General features: G+C 37.7%; 2 protein-coding genes across 2 annotated transcripts; both read left to right on the top strand.

Moving 5' to 3' along the window:
• Window positions 1-4,357: 4,357 nt before the first annotated feature.
• Window positions 4,358-4,573, top strand: MYCFIDRAFT_145544 (uncharacterized protein; the record flags this gene model as incomplete). Its single annotated transcript, XM_007933275.1, has 1 exon — window positions 4,358-4,573. A coding segment is annotated over one exon (216 nt), but the record flags the coding sequence as incomplete, so codon positions are not given.
• A 5,726-nt stretch (window positions 4,574-10,299) lies between these two features.
• MYCFIDRAFT_84786 (uncharacterized protein) lies at window positions 10,300-12,412 on the top strand (the record flags this gene model as incomplete). The annotated part of the gene is made up of 7 exons (XM_007933274.1): window positions 10,300-10,313; window positions 10,494-10,509; window positions 10,543-10,546; window positions 11,544-11,589; window positions 11,898-11,910; window positions 12,001-12,093; window positions 12,230-12,412. 7 exons carry the CDS (start codon window positions 10,300-10,302, stop codon window positions 12,410-12,412), a joined length of 369 nt encoding a protein of 122 aa, XP_007931465.1.
• Window positions 12,413-20,271: the final 7,859 nt, after the last annotated feature.

Raw genomic sequence — 20,271 nt, 5'->3', positions numbered from 1 at the left:
GTACTCCTTCTAAATCGTAAACGACGATTACGCCCGTAAATACTCTATCTTTAGGACCGACCTCTACTCGGACGGTTACGATACGTAGTAGGAGATTTATGCGATACGCTTTAGCGAGTATATAGCGCTTACAACTACGGGCGAATTAAAGGAGCTTCCTAACCTAGCTAACCTCGATACGAATTTTCTACTAACTATTACTTTCTACTACGCGAAGTTATAGTACCGACTCCTAGTAAACATTACCCGCTTACGCGAGAACTTCCTTAGCTTAAGCACCTATACCGGCGACCTACGATTCTAGCTAGCACTATCTCTAATCTGCAATAGAGCCGTCGGTCTTATAGTACGCGCTATCCTATACTTCCTATAGACGGTCGACCTCGTATAAGAGTAGTTCTACCGCTTCGTCTCGAAGGAACATTAGGATAGTATTATAGTAGGCGGTTACCCGGTCCTATATAAGCGTAGCGAGAACGGTAAGGATATATCCTACCGCGACTACGGTAAGGAATACTAGAAGACAGGCAAGCGACCTATTAGCGAATACGTCGGAGCGACGAAGTATTACGAGATCGACCTAACTACCTACGGCGAAGTCTAGTTCTTATAGATAGTAGCTATCGGACGACTCTCTATAGTGCGCCTGCCTCTACTAGACTCCTAGCTTAAGGATTACACCGTTTAGCTACTACTAATCGGTATAGAGCTTAGTACCTAGTCGGCTATATAGCTCTATAAGTAGTACGAGTCCTCCCTTAACTCTAGTAGCCTATCCTACCTATACCGTCGCAACCTAGGTCGCCTAGCTATTACCTAGGACGTCGTCGCTTACACCTAGCGGTATGTTACAGTCTGTAACGTATACACGCTTCGCGGCGAGGGCTATATATCTGCCCTCTATACTAATAAGGCGCTTGCGGATACTAAGGCTACTAATGCGTCGCGTACGGAACAGTACACTTAGCTTACTAGTAGCGGTCGCTACTAGAACGGTACCTATGCTGCTAACAAGGGTAAAGGCATACCTCTACTACTCCTTAACTATTAATGCCCGGTAGACTTTAGCCTAGTCTACTAGCTAACTTAGATCGATCCGGTATACGCCTTATCTACCTTTATCGCCTATATCTAGACGCTTAAGGACGGCGCTATCCCTAATAGATTAGAGCCTACGCTAACGCTACAGTTCTATAATTTACCGAAGACGGCCTCTACCGATCTAGTCTTCGATCCTTTAGGCGTCTAGGAGCGTATTATATAGGGCAATACTATTTTCAAGTACGATAAGATAGTAACGAATAAGAATTACTAGTAGTACAATATCGACTATACTTAGGATCCTATAGGTGCATTCCTAGTGCCGTTACCCGACTACTCGCTAGACGAGACCGACCTTACTAACGCGCACCTTTTCGGTAAAATTATCCCTCTAGAGCTCGCGACTCGGGCTAAGCCGGTTGCCCCGCTAACTAAGGCGATCTAGCTAAATTCCTCGCGCGCGTTACTATCGACTAAGTTAAACACTCGCTAGAAGCCGACCGCTAGCCCGTTCTTAGCGCCTCGCCTACCGTCGAAGATGCCGCTACCGTCTAACCTATTCTCTACGCCTACGAAGGCTCTAGTTACGGCTTAGCTACTACCGCCTAACAATACGGTTGCGTAGCTATAGCACAAGCTCCTATCGCTTCCGATACGCTTGCTACCTTTGCCCGCCCTATAGGAAAACACTATAGGCGCCTACGGACAATACTAATACAATGCGACGGCAATTAGTATACGTACGCTTAATTTATAAGCTCTCTACTATATGCGCTAGTCCGAGTTAGCAGTAATCGAGGTATACTAGCTATAACAGATACTAGCTAAGGTATAGATCTGCGAAGCAACTAAGCGCTAGATAGCCTAGCAGTGTCGTCTTTCCGCTATAGTCTTAAAGGAGTCGCTTACGCTATCGCTAACCTATCTTTACTACGATTTCTTACGCGTCGCGTTGTAATAGGCAATCCCTATACTATACCTAATTAACGAGGACGCTTTTAAGCTACTCGGCGGCGTATAAGGCAATGCTACTAAGGATAAGATCGCAAAGCTTAACGTATAGATAACCGACTACTTTAAGCTATACGGTGCTATATGCGACGCCGATACGCTACTATTGCTAGGTGCCGACTTCCCTAATATCCCTATCGATTAGTTAGACCGCGCTGCTACTATAGCGGACGCAGTTAATACCTCGCTATCCGATAACAAGACTATAAAGACCGTCGCGCCTTAGCCGTAGCTAAAGGCGGTTTAGACTATACCGACTAGCTTACGCGACGCCCTTCGTAACTATCGCAACAAGCAAGTATAAGACCGACGCAGTTATTACTAGAGAGACACGATTCTGTACCTAGTATTACCGTTCTAGCATACTGTTTAGGCTTAGCCTTTGTGCGACGCTATTACGCTCTTTTGCCTTAAACCTTCCTACGGTGCGGCCTACTAAGGACCTTTGTTTTAGGACACTATAGACAGTGCCGACCTTTTTTATAGGGAGGGAGGCTGTTACGATATAACACTATTGCATATACGATAGTAGGCAGCGGTTACTATCGACCGCTGCGGTCGCTATTACTACTAATAGTAGGACTATTATATAGATAGCTTACCTCGCGGCACCTTAAAGAATCTATTAACTTTTGTACCGTATAACCGTTACGATACCTTCGTACTGTAACCGTGTGCCTAGCAGCACCTATATAGTATAATAGTTAGACTAGCCCTAATATATAGTTACTAAACCTAGGTAGTACTAGAAGGGATCTAGGGATACTAGAAGCACCTTTAGAAGCCCCCTAAGAAAGTATAAAACACTAGGCTAAGATATATCCTAAGAGCCTATAAGAGTATACCTAAAGCTATCCTCTAGAAGAAAGCTAATTACCCCCCTAACTCCCTTAAACTCTAAGCCTAAGATATAGTAAGGCTCTTAGTAGTAAAGAGGGATAATCTCCCTATATAATAGTATATAAGGAAAAAGTATAGAGAAATAGAGAATAGGATTAGGGGCTCTAGGGGACAGAACCTAAAAAGAAGAGCTACTACCTAAGAATAGGTTGCTAAGTTAGTTAGCTAAGAGGCAGGAATATAGGGAAGAGTAGCCCTACTCTACTTAGGAAAGATATAGTAGAGTATAAATACTTAGATAGAAAGATAGGAAAAGGAGAGGATAAGAAGAGAGGCCCTATAATAGGGTTAGAGTAGACTAGTAGTCTAGTAGATAGGGCACTAGGAGAGAGGAATCTATCTCTACTTAGAATACCTAAGACTAGTTACCTTAGAAGTTATACAAATTAGGACAGAGTATATTAGCCTAGGGTAGTGCCCTATAGAGAGGAGAGTCCTAGGGATTACCCTAGAATACTAGTATAGCTAGCCTAAGGTCCCGTTCTATTATCCGGATATCGTAGCCTACTTTATTATAATATAGGCTCTTAACACCACATATCGCTACTGTTCTATTCTTGTCTATATCGTAGCTCTATAATCGTTATAGATATCGTCTCTTATACTAGGCAGAGTAGATACTTATTAAACCCTCGCTTCTATGCCTTTATCTAGTATAGCGTACGATATCGACTAGATCTCGCACTCTAGCGTACGGCCTTCCTACTATATATAATATTGTCTTCTGTTTAGCCCTATTAAGAGCGCTAGTATGCCGCAAGACCGCGAAGAGGTAAGGCGTAGTAAGGAGGTAGATATAGCGGCGGTTAACGTCGTATCTCGAGCGTAGAAGATAGCGAGGCGGAATGTAATACTTCTCGTAGTAATAATATCGCTGCTAGTAAAGCAGTACGTAGAAGCAATACCGAGCGGTATAAAGACGGTTTATATAGATAAGACGAAGGGTAAGGACCTTCTATACGACTTACTAGATAGCGACGAGGTACGAATATATCGATATTACTAGTTTACGCCTTCTTAATTCCTAGACCTATATAATATAGTTTAAGCCTACGAGCCTAGCATTAAAGACGGCTATAGCATTAGCGCTATATAGAAGTTCTTAATGTTTCTTAATCTCGTAGCGAAGGGCAGGCCTTATCGTAACCTCGCTAAAGACTTCTATTATATACCTTCGAAGATATCGTCTATTATCTACGAAGTGCTAAACGCGTTAATGCTACTATACCGGAAATTAGTAGTGCCTACGAGGGTAGAGGACTCGCGCGGTATAAAGGCAAGAGGGCCTAAATATTAGCCCTTCTTTAAGGACTATATCTGCGCTCTTAATAGTACGAAGATTAAGGCCTTTATTAGTATAGAAGAACAGCATCGCTATCGAGATTATAAGGGCTAAATCTACTAGAATATACTCGCTATCGTCAACTTCGATAGGCTCTTTATATTCGTATTGCCTAGACAGGAGGGCTCTACGTACGATAGTATAGTATTCGACGATACGGTAGAGAGATACGGCTTCGGTACGCCTAAAGGGAAATATTATCTCGCTAATACCGGTTATAGGTATACTAATATAATACTCGTGCTATATCGTAGCGTACGCTATTACCTTCGTAAGTAATACGAGGCTCTCGATAAGCCGTAGAACGAGTACGAGTTATATAACCTTCGATACTCGTCGCTTCGCAATATTATTAAGCGAACGTTTAGTATCTTTAAGCGGCGGTTTATAATCTTCTAGTAGGCGCCTAAGTTCTCGATTGATATATAGATTAAGTTAGTATACGTCTATACTATACTCTATAACTTCCTTACAAAGAGTAGTAGTCTAGATTAATAGCTAAGGGCTCCTACGCCGGAGAGAGATAGGACAAACTATTTCGAAGGGCGTAGCGAGAGTATTAATAGATACGACGTTAATCGCTAGAAGAATAAGATAGAAACGTTTAGAGACAATATAGCGGAAGATATATTCTTGAAATATCGTAGGTATATCGAGGTCGAGGGCGAGAGTAACTACGAGAGCGAGTAATAGAGTAGGCGGAGGAGGAATATATAGATTTATTAGTAGTTTTGTTAGGCTAAGTCTCTAATTATCCTCCTTCTACCCGATTAGTCGCTCTCTCGAGTATATTAATCGTTGCCGTCGCTTACCTCGAAATTCTATACGTTATATTTCTTAGCGTTTTAGTATAATCTCGAAGAGGAGTTAGAAGCTTAGGTAGAGCGAGAGGGTAGTTTAAAGGAGGATTTAAAGCGAGTTTAACGTAGTTTCTATACTATAATCTCCTCTGTTCTACGATCCTACTACTCCGCTATAGCTTTAACCTCCTCGAGGTTATTATCTCGTCTAAATATCTTTACGATTATCTCTTTAATCTACTCTATCTATTTATCTCTCGTACTACTAAGGAATAACCACACTTCGCTACGGTTAATTAACTTCCTTGCCGCCGCTCTACGCTCTCGCATCTTCGGCTATCGTTCTATAAAGGCCTTCGTTACTAATAGCAATCCGAGTCGCTCTTATATATCCGTAGGCTATACCGCTAACAGCTCGTTTGTCTTATTAAGAACACTAATAATACCGTCTATAGACTCGCTTATTTACGCCTATAAGGTCTTCCGCTTCTTTTCTTTCTCTTTACGCGCTAGATTAATAGCAGTACGCTTTCTTAACGATAAGTTAAGCGCGCCTTCTATAGCCGGATCGATATCCTAACGACTTTCGAAAGTAGCTAAGCCGCGTACGTACTTACCTATAGTAGTAGTCTCTTTAAATAGGTCTTCTAACTGCTTCCTATACTATAGCGGTTTATATCTAAACTTGCTATACTTCCTAGCGTAAGCAGGTGCAGTATAGAACGCTTCTATAGTAGCAGGCGTAGTAATTAGAAGGCTAGTCGCTTTATCTTCTTCCTATCCGGATATCTCGCAGATCGACTTCTACGCCTTCTAATCCGCCTATAAAGCGTTCTTCTTAGTTATTATCTTCTCTTTGCTAACCTTTACTTTCCGATCTTTAGGCGATACCTTTAATACCTTATCTACCGTACGCGTTATAGCCGCTAGCTTAAAGCCGCCCTCGAGGTCCCTCTACGAGTTAGCTAAACTCTAAATAAGCGAGTTAAGAAGCGCTATTATTATCGGTTCCGTCTATACGAGAGTATTGCTATTCGGATCCGGAGTCGCTAATCTACTACTTCTTCGACCTACGCTATTAAACGAGACAGTCGATATAGGTAAAGCCGCGCCTAGCGATATAGGTTTACCCTACGGCGTACCTATTCGAGAGCCGACTCGAGGGAGAGGTAACGATATATTAGTTGCTATAGGAGACGATAATCCTACTAGACTAGAAGGCTATTACTAAGCGTTAAACGGTATAGAGTTAGCCTAGAATTGCGCTAACTCGCGCTAGAAGAGAGCGTTATTAAGAAGGCTATTATCTTCGATTAAGAGATTAGATAGGTCTATAGCTATATACTATACTATAGAGATAGCAACAATACTCGAAAAGCCTTTAATCGCTATATTCTAGCCTCTAAGCTAGGCTCCGTAGAGGCTTATATAACCGGCCTTATAACACGAGATAATAGATACAGAACAGGCTTAATATATCGTACGATAAGAGCGCCGAGTCTAATACGATATATTGTAGACACTAGACACGAAAGTACGGCGCTATAATAACATAATCTATAATACGATATTCGGACAACAGAACGGGACCTAAGAGAACCTAGTTACTAAAATATATTGCTATCTTCTACCCCTTAAGAAAGGGTAGGTAGGAGATATATAGAAAGGTAGGAACAAGTAACTAGAATGCTCTTACTACTATAGAGAAAGGTCTCTTAGTAATAGTAAGGTAGCTAATATAGGAAGGGGTACTTAACTAGTTCTTACTAGTAAAGGGAGAGATGCTAGTATAGTATTAGGATAAAGAGAGGGGAGGTAAGGAGGGGGCCGAGGAGAGAGAAGGCTAAAACCTACCTAGTAAGAGGAGCAGGTTAGGGTAACTAATATTATATAAAGTAATACAAGTAGGAACTAAGCCCTATAGAGGATACTACTTAGCAAAAGAGGAGTATTTATACTACTAGCTTTTCTCCTTAGATATATAGAGTAAGGCTACTTATCCTAGTTAGGAGTAGACTAGTAATAAAAAACTTTAATATATATAAGATAGGAGGAGGCTAAAATAGTATAGACCTAACCCTATTAGATAGAGGTTTTAGTATAGACTACTAATTATATCTATACGCGTCTAGAAAAGTATAACGTCGATAAGGTCGATAGAACCGACTTTATTAACTCTATCGACTTTATTGCCTTTATTGCTTTCTTATTAAGTTTTTCTATTAATAGAATAACTAATAAAATATAGTAGAAAAGGGATGTTTGTTAATATATTATATAAGTATAACACACCCTACTAATTAGCTAATAGCTTGTCTATAGCCTTTGTATATTTACTACTGCTTTGTAAGGCATCTAGGATCTAGGTCTAAGTATTAGCTTTAGGTATTAACAACTAGCTAGCAAACTATAGCTACAAATAGCGGCTAGTACGGCTATACGTAGAATCTTAGGTTTAGTAAGTCTAAAGTTATTCAAATTTAAAAAACGTTAAGGTTTCGTCGAGTATAGCCTATATTCGCTTAATTCTAAGCGTTAGTAACTTAGATTTGTAAGCAGACTACTAAAATATCTAAGAAATGCTTTAGTATAACACAAAACAGAATCTGTTGCATTCTCTACTATACTAGGGTTATTAATAGGACTATTATGCTCAAACACAATTAACTAGTTATATTCTCTAAAAATAGATGATTATATAGTTAAGCTAGTAGTAAGTAGCAAACAATAAGGATACAAAACATGTCTTTATAGAAAGAATTTTAAAATTTACAGGGCCTACTCTCTAAAAACAGCAATATAAATCTATTTTTAGATACTTATAGTCTACTTATAGCACAAACCAATATTACTAGCCATTCCTCCCTATACTAATAGAGTAATCTATTTTTATTTTTTTCAACTAAACAAATTTACTAGATACTTTTAGTAGCTATATACTAAAATCAGACTGTCTGCTATCTTCTTAAGATAGTACTAGATGCTATAGTAATGTGTGTTGAGAGCTAGGACTAGTATAGCTATATATATATACATATAGGAAAAATTGAATAAACTTAAAATTGTAGCTATATAAATTCTATAGATACAACAACGATCTAGAAAAACCGATATATATCTAACAATAGCGATATATATCTAACAAAGTAAAGATAAAGTTAATAGAGTAAGAAAGCGATTCTATTACTCTATCGTCTTTATACTTTTAAGTTTCTAGACGCGATATATAACCGGATAGTATAGCGGAGTAAGAGCTATATCTTACGAATATTTTTAGCGATAATTAGCGTATTTTAATAAGATATAAAGATAGTATATAAGGTTTGTTTTAAGAAAGTATAGGTATACTTAGTAGTATTACTATTCTATAGCGATATAGTAAAGGGAAGCGGAGTAAGTTACTAGTATAAATATTTGGCCTATTAGTGTTTCGATAGTTATATACTAAGGGGTAATGTACTTCTTTAGTTCCTTTCCTTAGTTATTAACTATAGTTAGTAAGCTACGAATTCTCGTCTCTAATATCGTTTACTACTAGTAGAAGGAGGCAGACCTAAGCGGCTTTATAGTGTCTTAGGAAACTAAAAGCCAAACTTAGTAGTAGACTTCTAGCTATTGTTAAAGCGACTGTGTAGTTCTTACATCCCTATAGACTAGTAAAGAAAAAGAGTCTTAGCTGCTACTCTCGCGTTCTTTATTCTATATAGACTAACGCTAGTTTCTTTAAATATTAATAGCGGACTATTGCTAGCTTTACTCTCTTATTTCTTCTATAATCCGCTCGCTTGCTACTATATATCTTCTTCTAATTGTCGAGCTTCTTAGATTATTATAGGGTTATATCGTCTAGGTAGACCTCGATTTCTATATAGCTATAGTCTTTTAAATAAGGCATCCTCGGCTATCTCTTACGCTTATTTCCTTATATATTAAAGTTCCCTTCGCCTATAATAACACGCTTTAGACAAGCCGGCAAGGTATAGATAGTAAAATAGCGACTCTAGTACCTAATACCTTTTACTAAAATTCTGTCTAATACTGCGTCTCCTGTCCTCTATTAACTATAAGAGGGTGCATTCTCGCCGGTATATAATCGAATGTATTATTTATTTGTTAAGGAAGAGTTTCTTTAAACGGTTTAGTAGTATTAGCGTAGTATAGGCAAATAAAGATTGCGACGAGGGCTCGGCGTACGGGAGTCGCTATTTTACTATCCGGCGGATAGCCGGTATCGATAGATTTAGCGTACGCCTAATCTCGACGCTAAGATACGCGAAAGAACCTAGCTAGTATCTCTTCCTCGAGACTAAACCGAGCCCTAGCTACCCGCCCGAGCCCTAGCATAACCCGAGATTACGAGATCGGCTGTTCTATATAAAATCGCGTATAGAAGCGGATAATCGCGTCGCTGCAGCCCCTCCGACCGGGCAACTACTACTATACTGCTGCTAGCAGCTATGAAGCTAAAGTTTGTTAGCAAATTAGTAGTATAGCAAAATTTAAGGTGTTGTTAGTTATTAGCTATCTACTTAGGTCTAAGCGGATTGCGACCTGCCGCCTTATAACTACGCGAAGCTATATATGCTAGCTTATATTAGTCTCTTAGTTGCTAACTAGCCTGCTGCTGTATATAATACTACTACTAAGTAAACTGATAGTGCTGTTGCTACAGCACCTAGCAATAAAGTAGCCGCCCTATCAGCTACACAAGCGACTATTATTGTTAGTGCTAGTGTTGTTGCTAAGCAGCCTATCGTTGTTTTTGCTTATATAATGCCGCCTGCTAGCGGCTACTGTTAGCTTGTTGCCTCGCTCGCTCTTCTTCCGCCTATAGACGTTAATTCTTACGTACTCGTAGGTCTTCAATCTCTCGGCGAAGTAGATCTAGCTTAGAAGGTAGCTCCGGAGCGACTAGAAGTAATAATAAAGGCTTAACTCGTAGATTATAACACTTAAAGCCGGCTAGATAGCAAGCGGAGCTATACGGTCGATTAGCCTTCTAGCAAGGGTATTATTAAGTGCGGCATTGGCTCTTTACGTACTTATAATAGTCAGTAACCGTAGTACGAAGTTGTATAAGAGACACGCCTAGTTCTAAGGTAAAGTCGACTGTTCTAGCCGCTAGAGTCTTCCGCTTCTTAGTTACTATAACCTTATTCAAGTCGTCCAATTCTCGAGCCGTTACTACACGCTTTATAGTATATAATGTCGCTCCGCTAGTAAGAGGTTTGCGGTTGCTACAGATTACTTCCGGTTCTCGTAGATTGTACGTTCTACGGAAGTTAATTAACTAGTGCTTATAGAAGTAGCTCGGTAATAGTATAGCGCGGCTTCTACCTGTTTCGAGAAGCTTTATAATATCGTGTTTATAAGGATAACTATACGTCTTACGAAGGTAGTCGTTACAGCGGCATTGTAAGTAGGGGTACGAGTACGCCGAGTGCTTAATCTCGTTGCCGTTGTCGTTAGTTGTAGTCCGTAGAAGGTCGTTAGTACGTTAGTATAGATCCTTAACCTCGAGAAGGCAGTAATCGCTTACAACTCGAGAAACGCTCGCCTAAAATAGTCTAGTAAGTGCTTTATTATACCTCTTTAGGTTCTTAGCAAGGCGGATACGACGGCGATTATACCCTTCATTCTACTAGTTAAGAAGGCTCTTAAATAAGGTAAAGATATCGTAGCGGCTACTATAGTTAAGCTAGACTTTGATACGTCTATACGTAGCTTCAACTCGCGAGGTTGTTTTGTAGCTAAAGTATAGAACTTCGTTAGTCTAGTAGTCGATAATATAAGTCTTATAGCACTACTAGTTGTTGTTAAGATAGGCCTTAAATATAGGATAGACGTTGTCTAGTTTCCGAGCGTTCTCGTTAAACTCGGCTTTAGTTTAACTATAGATAGTATAAGCGAACAACCGTAGAAACTTGCTAGTTTGAGGACTGTTAGTCTAAGAGCCGTCGGTGCCCTTTACCTAACCAAATTCGCTACGCTCCTTGCGGACACGAGTTAATATATCTTGCTATAGATGCTAGTCGCAGACGATATTTAATAAGCCTAGATAGACCTCCTTAATCGCTAGCATTAAGGCGACTTCTCGATTAGTAGCAATAACGAGAGGTAGCGGACAACTAGCCTGTTTAAGACCCTTCCGCAGTAACTATAACAAAGTAGTAAAATCGGCTTAATTAGGCTTCGGTCGAATGAGTCTAACGCCGAGCTTAATAGTGTTATTTATCGGTCTAGCAGCGACAATATCTAGAAGCTCGAGGTTATAGATATTAGTTGAATACGTCGTGTTAATAATAAGGGTATATAGCGTATTCTTAAAGGCCTCGAGGGACTTAGGGTAGAGCGCAACTATACTTCGAATAGCACCGTTCTCGGGGTTCTCGTAAATGTCGTAGAATATGCTATTCTCGTCTAATAACCTAACTATCCGCTAAGCCTAGTTTATCTATTATCGAGCGTCTATATTGCGAGCCTATACGACATTCCGTACGTCCTTCGGCTTAAGAATAATACTATAGCCGCGGAAGTAGGCTATAATCTTCGAGGTTAGTATACGAGACTGCTATAAGCGCTCTAGTTGTTTAAGGAACTCCGCGGATCTCGAGCGGCGCCTATACGTAGTAAGAGCGACGATATCGTCCTTCTTATAGTTATAGAAGCAGTAATCTTCTTTAGTAGAATGCCGGATAACCTATTAACCTTTAGGCTAGCTCGGGTCGATAGCAATAGCGTAGAAGTAGAATTTATAACCTATCTTCTTCGAGGTTGACTTCCGCTTTATTACTTCCTTCTAGGTACGCTTATCTAGTAAGCCGAAGTAACTATATACCTAGCGGTAGCGATATTTAATACTATTCTTGTTCTTCTACGGCTTATACTGCTTGAACTCGTATCTAGTCGCCTTTCCGAAGGTATAGACGTACGACTCGAGGGCTCGATAAGACGGAAACTGCGACTCGCGCGGTATTAGACTACGAGAGCGCTCCTTTAGTAAGAATAGGTACTTCTAAGGGCGTAGTAACACTAATCGATAGTTAGGAAGCGATATACGTTCTCGAGGTACGTTTAGTAAGCGACTGCGACCTCGAATACGTGTTTCCTACGACTTAATAACTACCGCCGAGAGCGCGCCTTCTACCGCTATTTCTACCTCTTCCTACGACTTAATAACTACCGCCGAGAGCGCGCCTTCTACCGCTATTTCTACCTCTTCCTACGACTTAACTACTACTACCGCCGCCGCCGCCGCCGCCGCCGCGCCGTTACCGCCGCCGGCGATAACTTTATCGAGAAACTCGTCGTAGGATAGAGATTTAGCTATTTTCGGTAGTTACTAGGCAATCTACTACAAAAGGGGGAAGAAATGCGAACTTTGGGTCTACGGTAGAATTCGAGGCGCGACTTCCTAGGTAATACGCTACGCGCCTATTAACAATACTAACTAGGAATAGAAACAGCCTATATTAGGCGGAAAGAGTACGTAATTTAATATAGAGGCGATTCTATAATAGTGCTAGTACCGGGTTATGCTAGGGCTCGGGCGGGTAGCTAGGGCTCGGTTTAGTCTCGAGGGTATCTCTTCGAAGAAGTGCCGATAGAAGCACTTTACTAATTATAGCATAGTAAGGCAGGCAGTCGTATTCTATTCTATATAGGTATACTAGACCTAGAATCTACTATTGCAATCCTTCTACGTCTACTTAAAATCTTTAAGAATAGCTTTTAACCTACCCTTATTAATACTATTGTTTAACTATTTACTACCTAGTTCTATTTCTTTATAAATCTAGCTCCGAATAGCCCTTTCTACTACCTCTTCCTACTAGCAATAAAGGGCGTCTATAGCTCTTACCCTAGTATAGTTCAAACATGTTGCTAACTCTACTAGCTCGATATAGACTATAGAGGCTACTAGCTCTACTAACTTAATTAATAGCACCCGGTATACGCCTATTATAGCGATTGTGTACTATAAGGCGAAGAACATAGCGCTAGTAAAGAGGTAATTACCTAAGAGCTAACCTAAGAGCTAGGTCTTATAAAGACGTTACTATATAGCGGCGGTCGGCTATCGAACTATATAGTAATAGCTACGCCCTCGTCCTAATCAGTCTCTCTTATACTAAGGTTAGAATTAGTCTAAGAATAGCCTACGTAGTTATCTAAACAACTAATTAAATAGATTGAGTTTCAAAAACGACCCTATAGGGTTAAGTAGCAACCTAGAGCCAGATATACTATCTATGCTAGGCTATACGACTAATAACTAACATTTAGCTAGTAACGAGCCGTTAGACTGTTTTATAAGACGGCGTTTGATCTTCGTAATAAAATACTTAGATAATAGGCGCTCCGATCGCTTATACTCTTTAATTCGCTAGATTAGTACGCAAATAATCTGACTAACTTATTAGATAGAGTAGACTCGGATCTACATTCGCTTAAGAATAAGAGGCTCGCTTATATACTAAGAGATTTACTAAAGCTACGATTTAATATAGTATACAATTAACGTAACTAAGAGGGAAGAAAACAGTTGAATTATTTTAGATAATATATAGATACTCGAGAGCTCTCGTATCTAGAGATTCTGTCTAAGACTAGAGAAAGTCGCTAAAAGATATATTATCTATAGGTAGTACTATCTAGCGCTTGTACCTATAGATAAAGATTATTAAAATGTATACCTAGAGATAGGTAGATAGCTAGATAATCGTATCTATAAAAGGTACTCTCTAATATATATCCGTTCTTATATATATTCAGATCTTTAGACTCTGCTTTTTAGTAATTTATAAGGAGTGTAGGTCCTAAAAGGATAGTTTGCTGCTAGTGAGTCCTAGAGGTCTATAATTACGTTTTTAGGTTCTTCTAGCTAACTGTAGGCCTCCCTCTCCTAAGGGCATAGCGCTATAGGGACTACGAGCGCTATAGGTTACCTTCCTAACCTAGGAGTTAGTAAGCCGTTTAGAATCGTTCGAATAGGTTCGTCTATCGTTCAAATCGTTCGTATCGTTTAATACTAACGTTCGCTACCGAAGGCATATCGTTCGTTTTGTCTAGATAAGTCGATAGGGTAGTTTACTATTAAGATTTATCGAAAATATAGATAGATATAGATAGGGACATATCTATAGATATCTATTATCTTTAGTCTCTAAGTAATTACGAGTTGTATAGGCGCATAACCTATGCGAAGGTATAATATATAGTCGAACTAAAGTTATAGAGAGTATCGAAAGTCGTAGCAGTAGTTATAGAGCAGATAGTAGTCTAATTGCCTATCTAGCCAACTAGCGATGATTATCGCCTTATTATATTAGCTAGAAAGGTCCTAGAACATTCTCCGTACGCGGAAGAAATAGCTTACGTATACACTAGGTATTTACAGTTCTTGCTTTCTAGCCGGATCTCTAGAACTAATTATTCTAGAAGTAATCGAACCTATTAGAGTTGCCTCTCGAAATGCGTCTATACTAGCAAAGACCTATAAATCGGTTATCTAAATATAAAGTAATAGATGCTAGAAGATTCTAGCGACTTGGGATATCTGTAGTCGTTTTTATTCGAGGGTATAGAATATAGTCGAGCGGAAGTTATAGGAAGTGTCGGAAGTCGTCGTCGTAGTAGTCGAGTAGATAATAGTTAAGATGCCTATCTAGGTAGGTATCGACATTCGTTGCCTTACTAAGGGCCTAGAACGTTCTATAGACTCGTAGCAGCTTATGCGTACTACTAGGTATCCCTAGTTTTTATCTCGTAATTAGATCCCTAGAACTAGTTATTCTAAAGGCGATCGAACCTATAAGAGTTCTCTCTCTAGGTACGAATCCTAACCGATTTTCAGATCCTTATTTGAATTATAAGTTACTTAGGGCTTCTTAATTACTAACCTAAATACTAAGCAATAGATTCTAGAAGGTTCTATTAATATAGGATATCCCTAGTCGATAATAGACGATTCTAGAGGTTAGTAGAACTCTATAGAGAATGCCTTTATTAGAATACTAAAGTCGATAGCTACTACTAGTATACTATATCTAACTAGGGAATAGAATATAGTTAAACTCGCCTTACTTAGAGTATCTTCTAAATACCTTAGTTAATATTTAGTAATCCTTAGTTATCGCTAACTAAGTCGAGGTAGTACTCGCTACCTAACATAGCTGATATCTTACCTAGGTACGCTATATTCGCGTTATATTCCCGATTAGGAAGGCACTAGGCCTTAATAGGCAATCTGCGCTAGGGCCTAGGTCTTTTAGCTTCTATTCGTCCCCTATTAGTATCTATCGCTATTAGGACTTATAGTATCGATATTAATTAAAAGATAGTACTATACTCTAATATAAAATAGAGCTAGCTACTAATATACTAACTTTTATTATTCTACTAAATAAATTCAAGTACTACGAGATGCTATAGCCGAAGAGCCTTGTTTAATAGTACTGCCTATCTAGGTAGGCTACTTTTTAGTAGAATATATATAGCATTTGCTATAGCTCTACCTTATGTCTTATAGAGTAGAAGTATAGTATGTCTAGATCTAGTTGTAGCTTAGATAGCTAGACGATCTACGCTTAGGCAAACTAAATATTCTAGCGGCATATCTCGTCGTCTGCCTAGTTAAGACAGTATAAGAAGTACGTAGGTCTAAATAAAGTACGAGTTTAGGTATTCTTACATAGCGCTATATAATAATCTAGTATAGGAACTCGTATTTAAAGCCTCCGAACTCTAAATCGGTATATAGAAGTCTTTTTGTTTATCTTTAAGATGCCCCTTATAATATAATAGTAGCAACATACCTTTATTTAATACTAAAGTAGAAATCTAGACATATAGTTTTATCTATACTATACTCGTTATTACACTAATTATATATATTTAGATCTTACTAAGAGGAGTCAACTTTCTTCTAACTATATAATCTAGGTATCCTTTACTATATCTAGTTTTAGATACTTTTAGCGATAACTTAGTCTAGTTAGAAGTAGAGGATTAGGGACTTAAAACTATAATAGAAGGTTTAGATACTAAAACACTAGGCTATCTAGTTCTTATATCTATAGAAAGATAGATATTTAGATAATCGTATCTATAATACATTATCTCTACTATATATACGTTCCTATACATATTAAGACATTTAGTCTCTATTTTTATAGCATCTTCTAAGAAGGATAGGTGCGATGCTCTAGATAGTTTCAAATTTCCTAGTTTTTGTTCTTAAGCGATAGTATACCCCTAGGCTTTCTAAGAGACTATTAAGTAGGTTTTCCTATTACTTTAAGTAACTTTATGTCTCCTTTTTCGCAGGTATAGCGTAGTAGGGACTATAAGCTCTATAGGCCTCTTTTATAAATCTAGAGTTAATATAGCGCTTAGAATAGTTCGAATCGGTTCGTATATTAAGCAACTCGATTCGTATAGTACCCTAAGACTATTTGTTTTCAACAGTATACCGTTTGTTTCGTTTAAAAGATCGATAGGATTATTTATTATTAAGATTTATCGAAGGTATAGATAGCTATATATAGAGATTCATTTATAGGTATCTATTGTCTTTCTATTCTAAGCTATTACTAGTTAAATATACGTATAATCCCTTTAAGAATATTATATATAGTTCAAGTAGAGTTATAGAGACTATTAGAAGTTGTAGTAGTAGTCGTAGAGTAGATAGTAGTTGAATTACTTATTTAGCTAATTCACGATATTCGTCGCCTTATTCTCGGCTACTTATAAAAGATCGATCTTCCTATTAGGATTCTTATTAATATAGCTTTATTAATAGCATATTAGCGAGGTATTCTATCTCTATGTCTAACTATTAATCTATAGATAGAAGGCTAAAAATGGCTTATAATTTAGTCTTAGCTATACGTATATTTCATTCTAATAGTAAAATATAAATATCGAGCTATAGTCGAATACTATCTTTTTAGAAGTCCTCTAATAAGTACAGAAGGTATTAGACTATTAGGCTTCTACTAGGGTAAAAGTAGTCTAACCTTTACGTACGAATACTAGTATTTAGTAGATACTCTTAGTAAAGCGTTTAATAGATATTCTCACTACTATTCTATCTAGTAACTAGAAGATCTATAGTAGGGTCTAATATAAGCTCTATAGAGAGCTTCTATAAAATAGAAAGTAAAAATAACTTACTAAATAGTAGATACTCTAGTGCTTTAATACGCTAATAAATAGTATATCTATCTATATACTAATTTATATGCTCCTTACTATTAAGCTAGTAGTATATACGTAATAGTAGCTTATAACACCTCTCTATACTATAGCAACTAGCAAGCTTACTACGGTTATAGTGCTTAAGACTCTCTTTTAAATTAATTACCTAGCGGCTATATATAGTCTAATTTTGCAGCGTACTAGTAGGAAACTCCACCTATTAATTAACTAGTAAATTTTAGTCTTGTCAGATCAAGTCTTGCGCTAAGTTGTAGGGTAATTAACGCGGTTAATAGTAAAGCCTTGCCTCTACTAATTCTATAACAGCTTACTTATGAAATTAAAGGCTTAACTATTACCTTTAATATAGTCGCTAAACGGTATACTTACTATCTTATATCGTACGTACTGTATATATCTAATAGCGCTAGTAGCTAGATCGAATATACTAGTACTATTATCGCGCCTACTATAAATAGCAGTATTAATTACAAGAGCTCTATAGCCTATAGCAGTATATTTCTTTATCTATGCTATTCCTATATTGTAAGTATTTCTATACTAAGTTATCGTAGTATCTAGAAGTCTGCTTATTCTAATACTACTGCATCGCAATATCTATCGTAACTTTATAGTATAGGATTAGGAATAGCAGATTAGTAGATCAGATCTCGCTATCATAATTAGATCGCATCGGCAGACTATTAGTCGAGTTACTAATATCTGCTTAATACTATATGCTACTAAATTTAAGCCTAGTAAGTTAGATAGCCTATTAACTCTATCTATCTATAATACTAGTAAGGCTAGTAATACTATAAAGGTTATTATAGTCTCTATAGATCTAGAAAGTACACTATATACTGTCGAGATAGTACCGGTAGTACTTACTACTAATAGCCTCTACGATTACTAATAATTCCCATTTATAGATCTTATATTAGTACTTAGTATCAACTATCTTATATAGGAAAAAAATGATTATATGCTAGTACCTATCTGCAGTTAGTTGCTATAATAACATAGCGAATACAGTATACTACAAAGCACTAGTCTCTTTTTCTAATAGCTTGTTAAGTTTCACATAGCATAGTAAAGGAATAGATATAAAGTGCTATTTTAAATTGTTTTATATTCTATTAGTATATTAGATTGTTTTTAGTTCTGCTAACCTTCTTAGGCAATGCAACTGCTTATAGGTAGTCTTTAATAAAGCGAGGGCAAAAGTTAGTAAAACTAAGGAAGGATTAAAGCTCCTAAGCTATAGTAGACGTTAGCTACCTAGCAATCGTTTAAATACAGTTAGTACTAGCCCTAAGATCTTTAGTCGAAATAGAGAAATCTTAAAAAAATAACTCCTTAGCGGCAAACACATTTAAAAAAAGACTTAGTATATAGACTATAGGCCTATAGGTAATCGAGGACTTTATATACAGTAATAATCTAATAGTAAACAATATCCGACGAATAGATATTAGTATATTATCGAGTTAGACTATATATAGATAGTCTAATAGGCTATATAGAGCTTAGTTAGTATAGGATTAGGAAATAGTAGAGGTATTAGCTAGCCTAGAAGATATAACTAGGTATTTAAAGTAGCTATAGTATATATAGAACATTGTCTTCTATTTATTACCTCTATATATATAAATACAATACTAGGCATCTTTAAAACCTTATATAGCATATAAATAGTCGCTAGCTAGACAGCTTAAGCTCTTTTTAGCAAGCGGAAGTAGGTTACAGTCCCTAATAGTAATAGTATCTAGTTTATAATAGATAATATATAGGCATAGGCTATTGTTTTTCTTTAGCGTCTACCTAGTAATAATAGCGATCGCTATACTTCTATAGAGCCTTTAGTTTTTATCGACGCGAGTTATCGTAAAGTCTTAGAACGCGACTAGCTGCGAATATACGAGAGCGTCTAGAACTCTAAACGTCCTAAGAGGAAGTACGGCGAGGTTTCGTACTAGATTAGGTATAATCGGCGATAGCGAAGGATCTAACGAGGTTCCTTTCTAGAAGCATTAACGAGCCGGGACCTAGCATATACCTAGTAAAGGTAGATAGGATTATCTTCCTAGTGTATAGATAATTCTACGTAGTTCTCTAGAAGTGCGCTATAGTTACTAACCTGCAAGAATTATTCTCCCGGTATATAGGCTTATATCGAGCTAAATCTACGAGTAGCTAAGTACGGTAGTCCTAAGTTAGGATATCGTAGTAGTATAAGCAGTTAAGATCTAGAGAGAATTAAGAGAGCTTGTCTTAAAAGCTTATTACTATCCGTAGCTTCCGCCCCTACTACTACCTTATAATTTCTACTTTCTTAATAGGTTATATTATAATATTACTATATAACTATTATATCTACTATTTCGCTTTCCTAATCGCTTCTACGTATATCTATCGAATTTCTAATAATGTCTCGAGCCCTTAATACCGCTATTGCGCGTACTCGTCGCCCTATCGCGAAAATAACGCCCTACGCGTATAAAGAGAACCGGATTTAGGCAGTTTTAGACTAGATAATGTCCTTCTACTAAGACTACGACGATTACGTACCTAATATCAAATAGTAGTCTACCGACGAGCACGTTAACTATTAGAAGCCTCGCTTCTAATATCTAAGCGCTATAAGTCGTCGTAGTAGTCGTAGTGCGCTTAGATAGCAATAGGCACTAGACTTAAAGATAAAGCCTACTTAGCAAATAGCCCTTCTCGAATACTACTATAGGCGCGAGCTAAAAGGCCTAGATATTTCTATACGCCTATTATACGTTATTACTAATAATATCCTTCTTCGTAACGTACTAGATCTACTAAATCTACCTTTAGTAGATAGGCGTAAGACTAAGTAGTTTATACTAGGTACTATTAAAGCCTATTAAAATAGCAAGGAAGGAGGCCTATAAACCTAAACGGATAATGCGATAGTATATACGGTTACGAGAGACAATAGTATAC

Source organism: Pseudocercospora fijiensis (assembly GCF_000340215.1).
Source record: "Pseudocercospora fijiensis CIRAD86 unplaced genomic scaffold MYCFIscaffold_10, whole genome shotgun sequence".
NCBI lineage: Eukaryota > Fungi > Ascomycota > Dothideomycetes > Mycosphaerellales > Mycosphaerellaceae > Pseudocercospora > Pseudocercospora fijiensis.
This window is presented reverse-complemented; position numbering and strand designations above follow the sequence as displayed.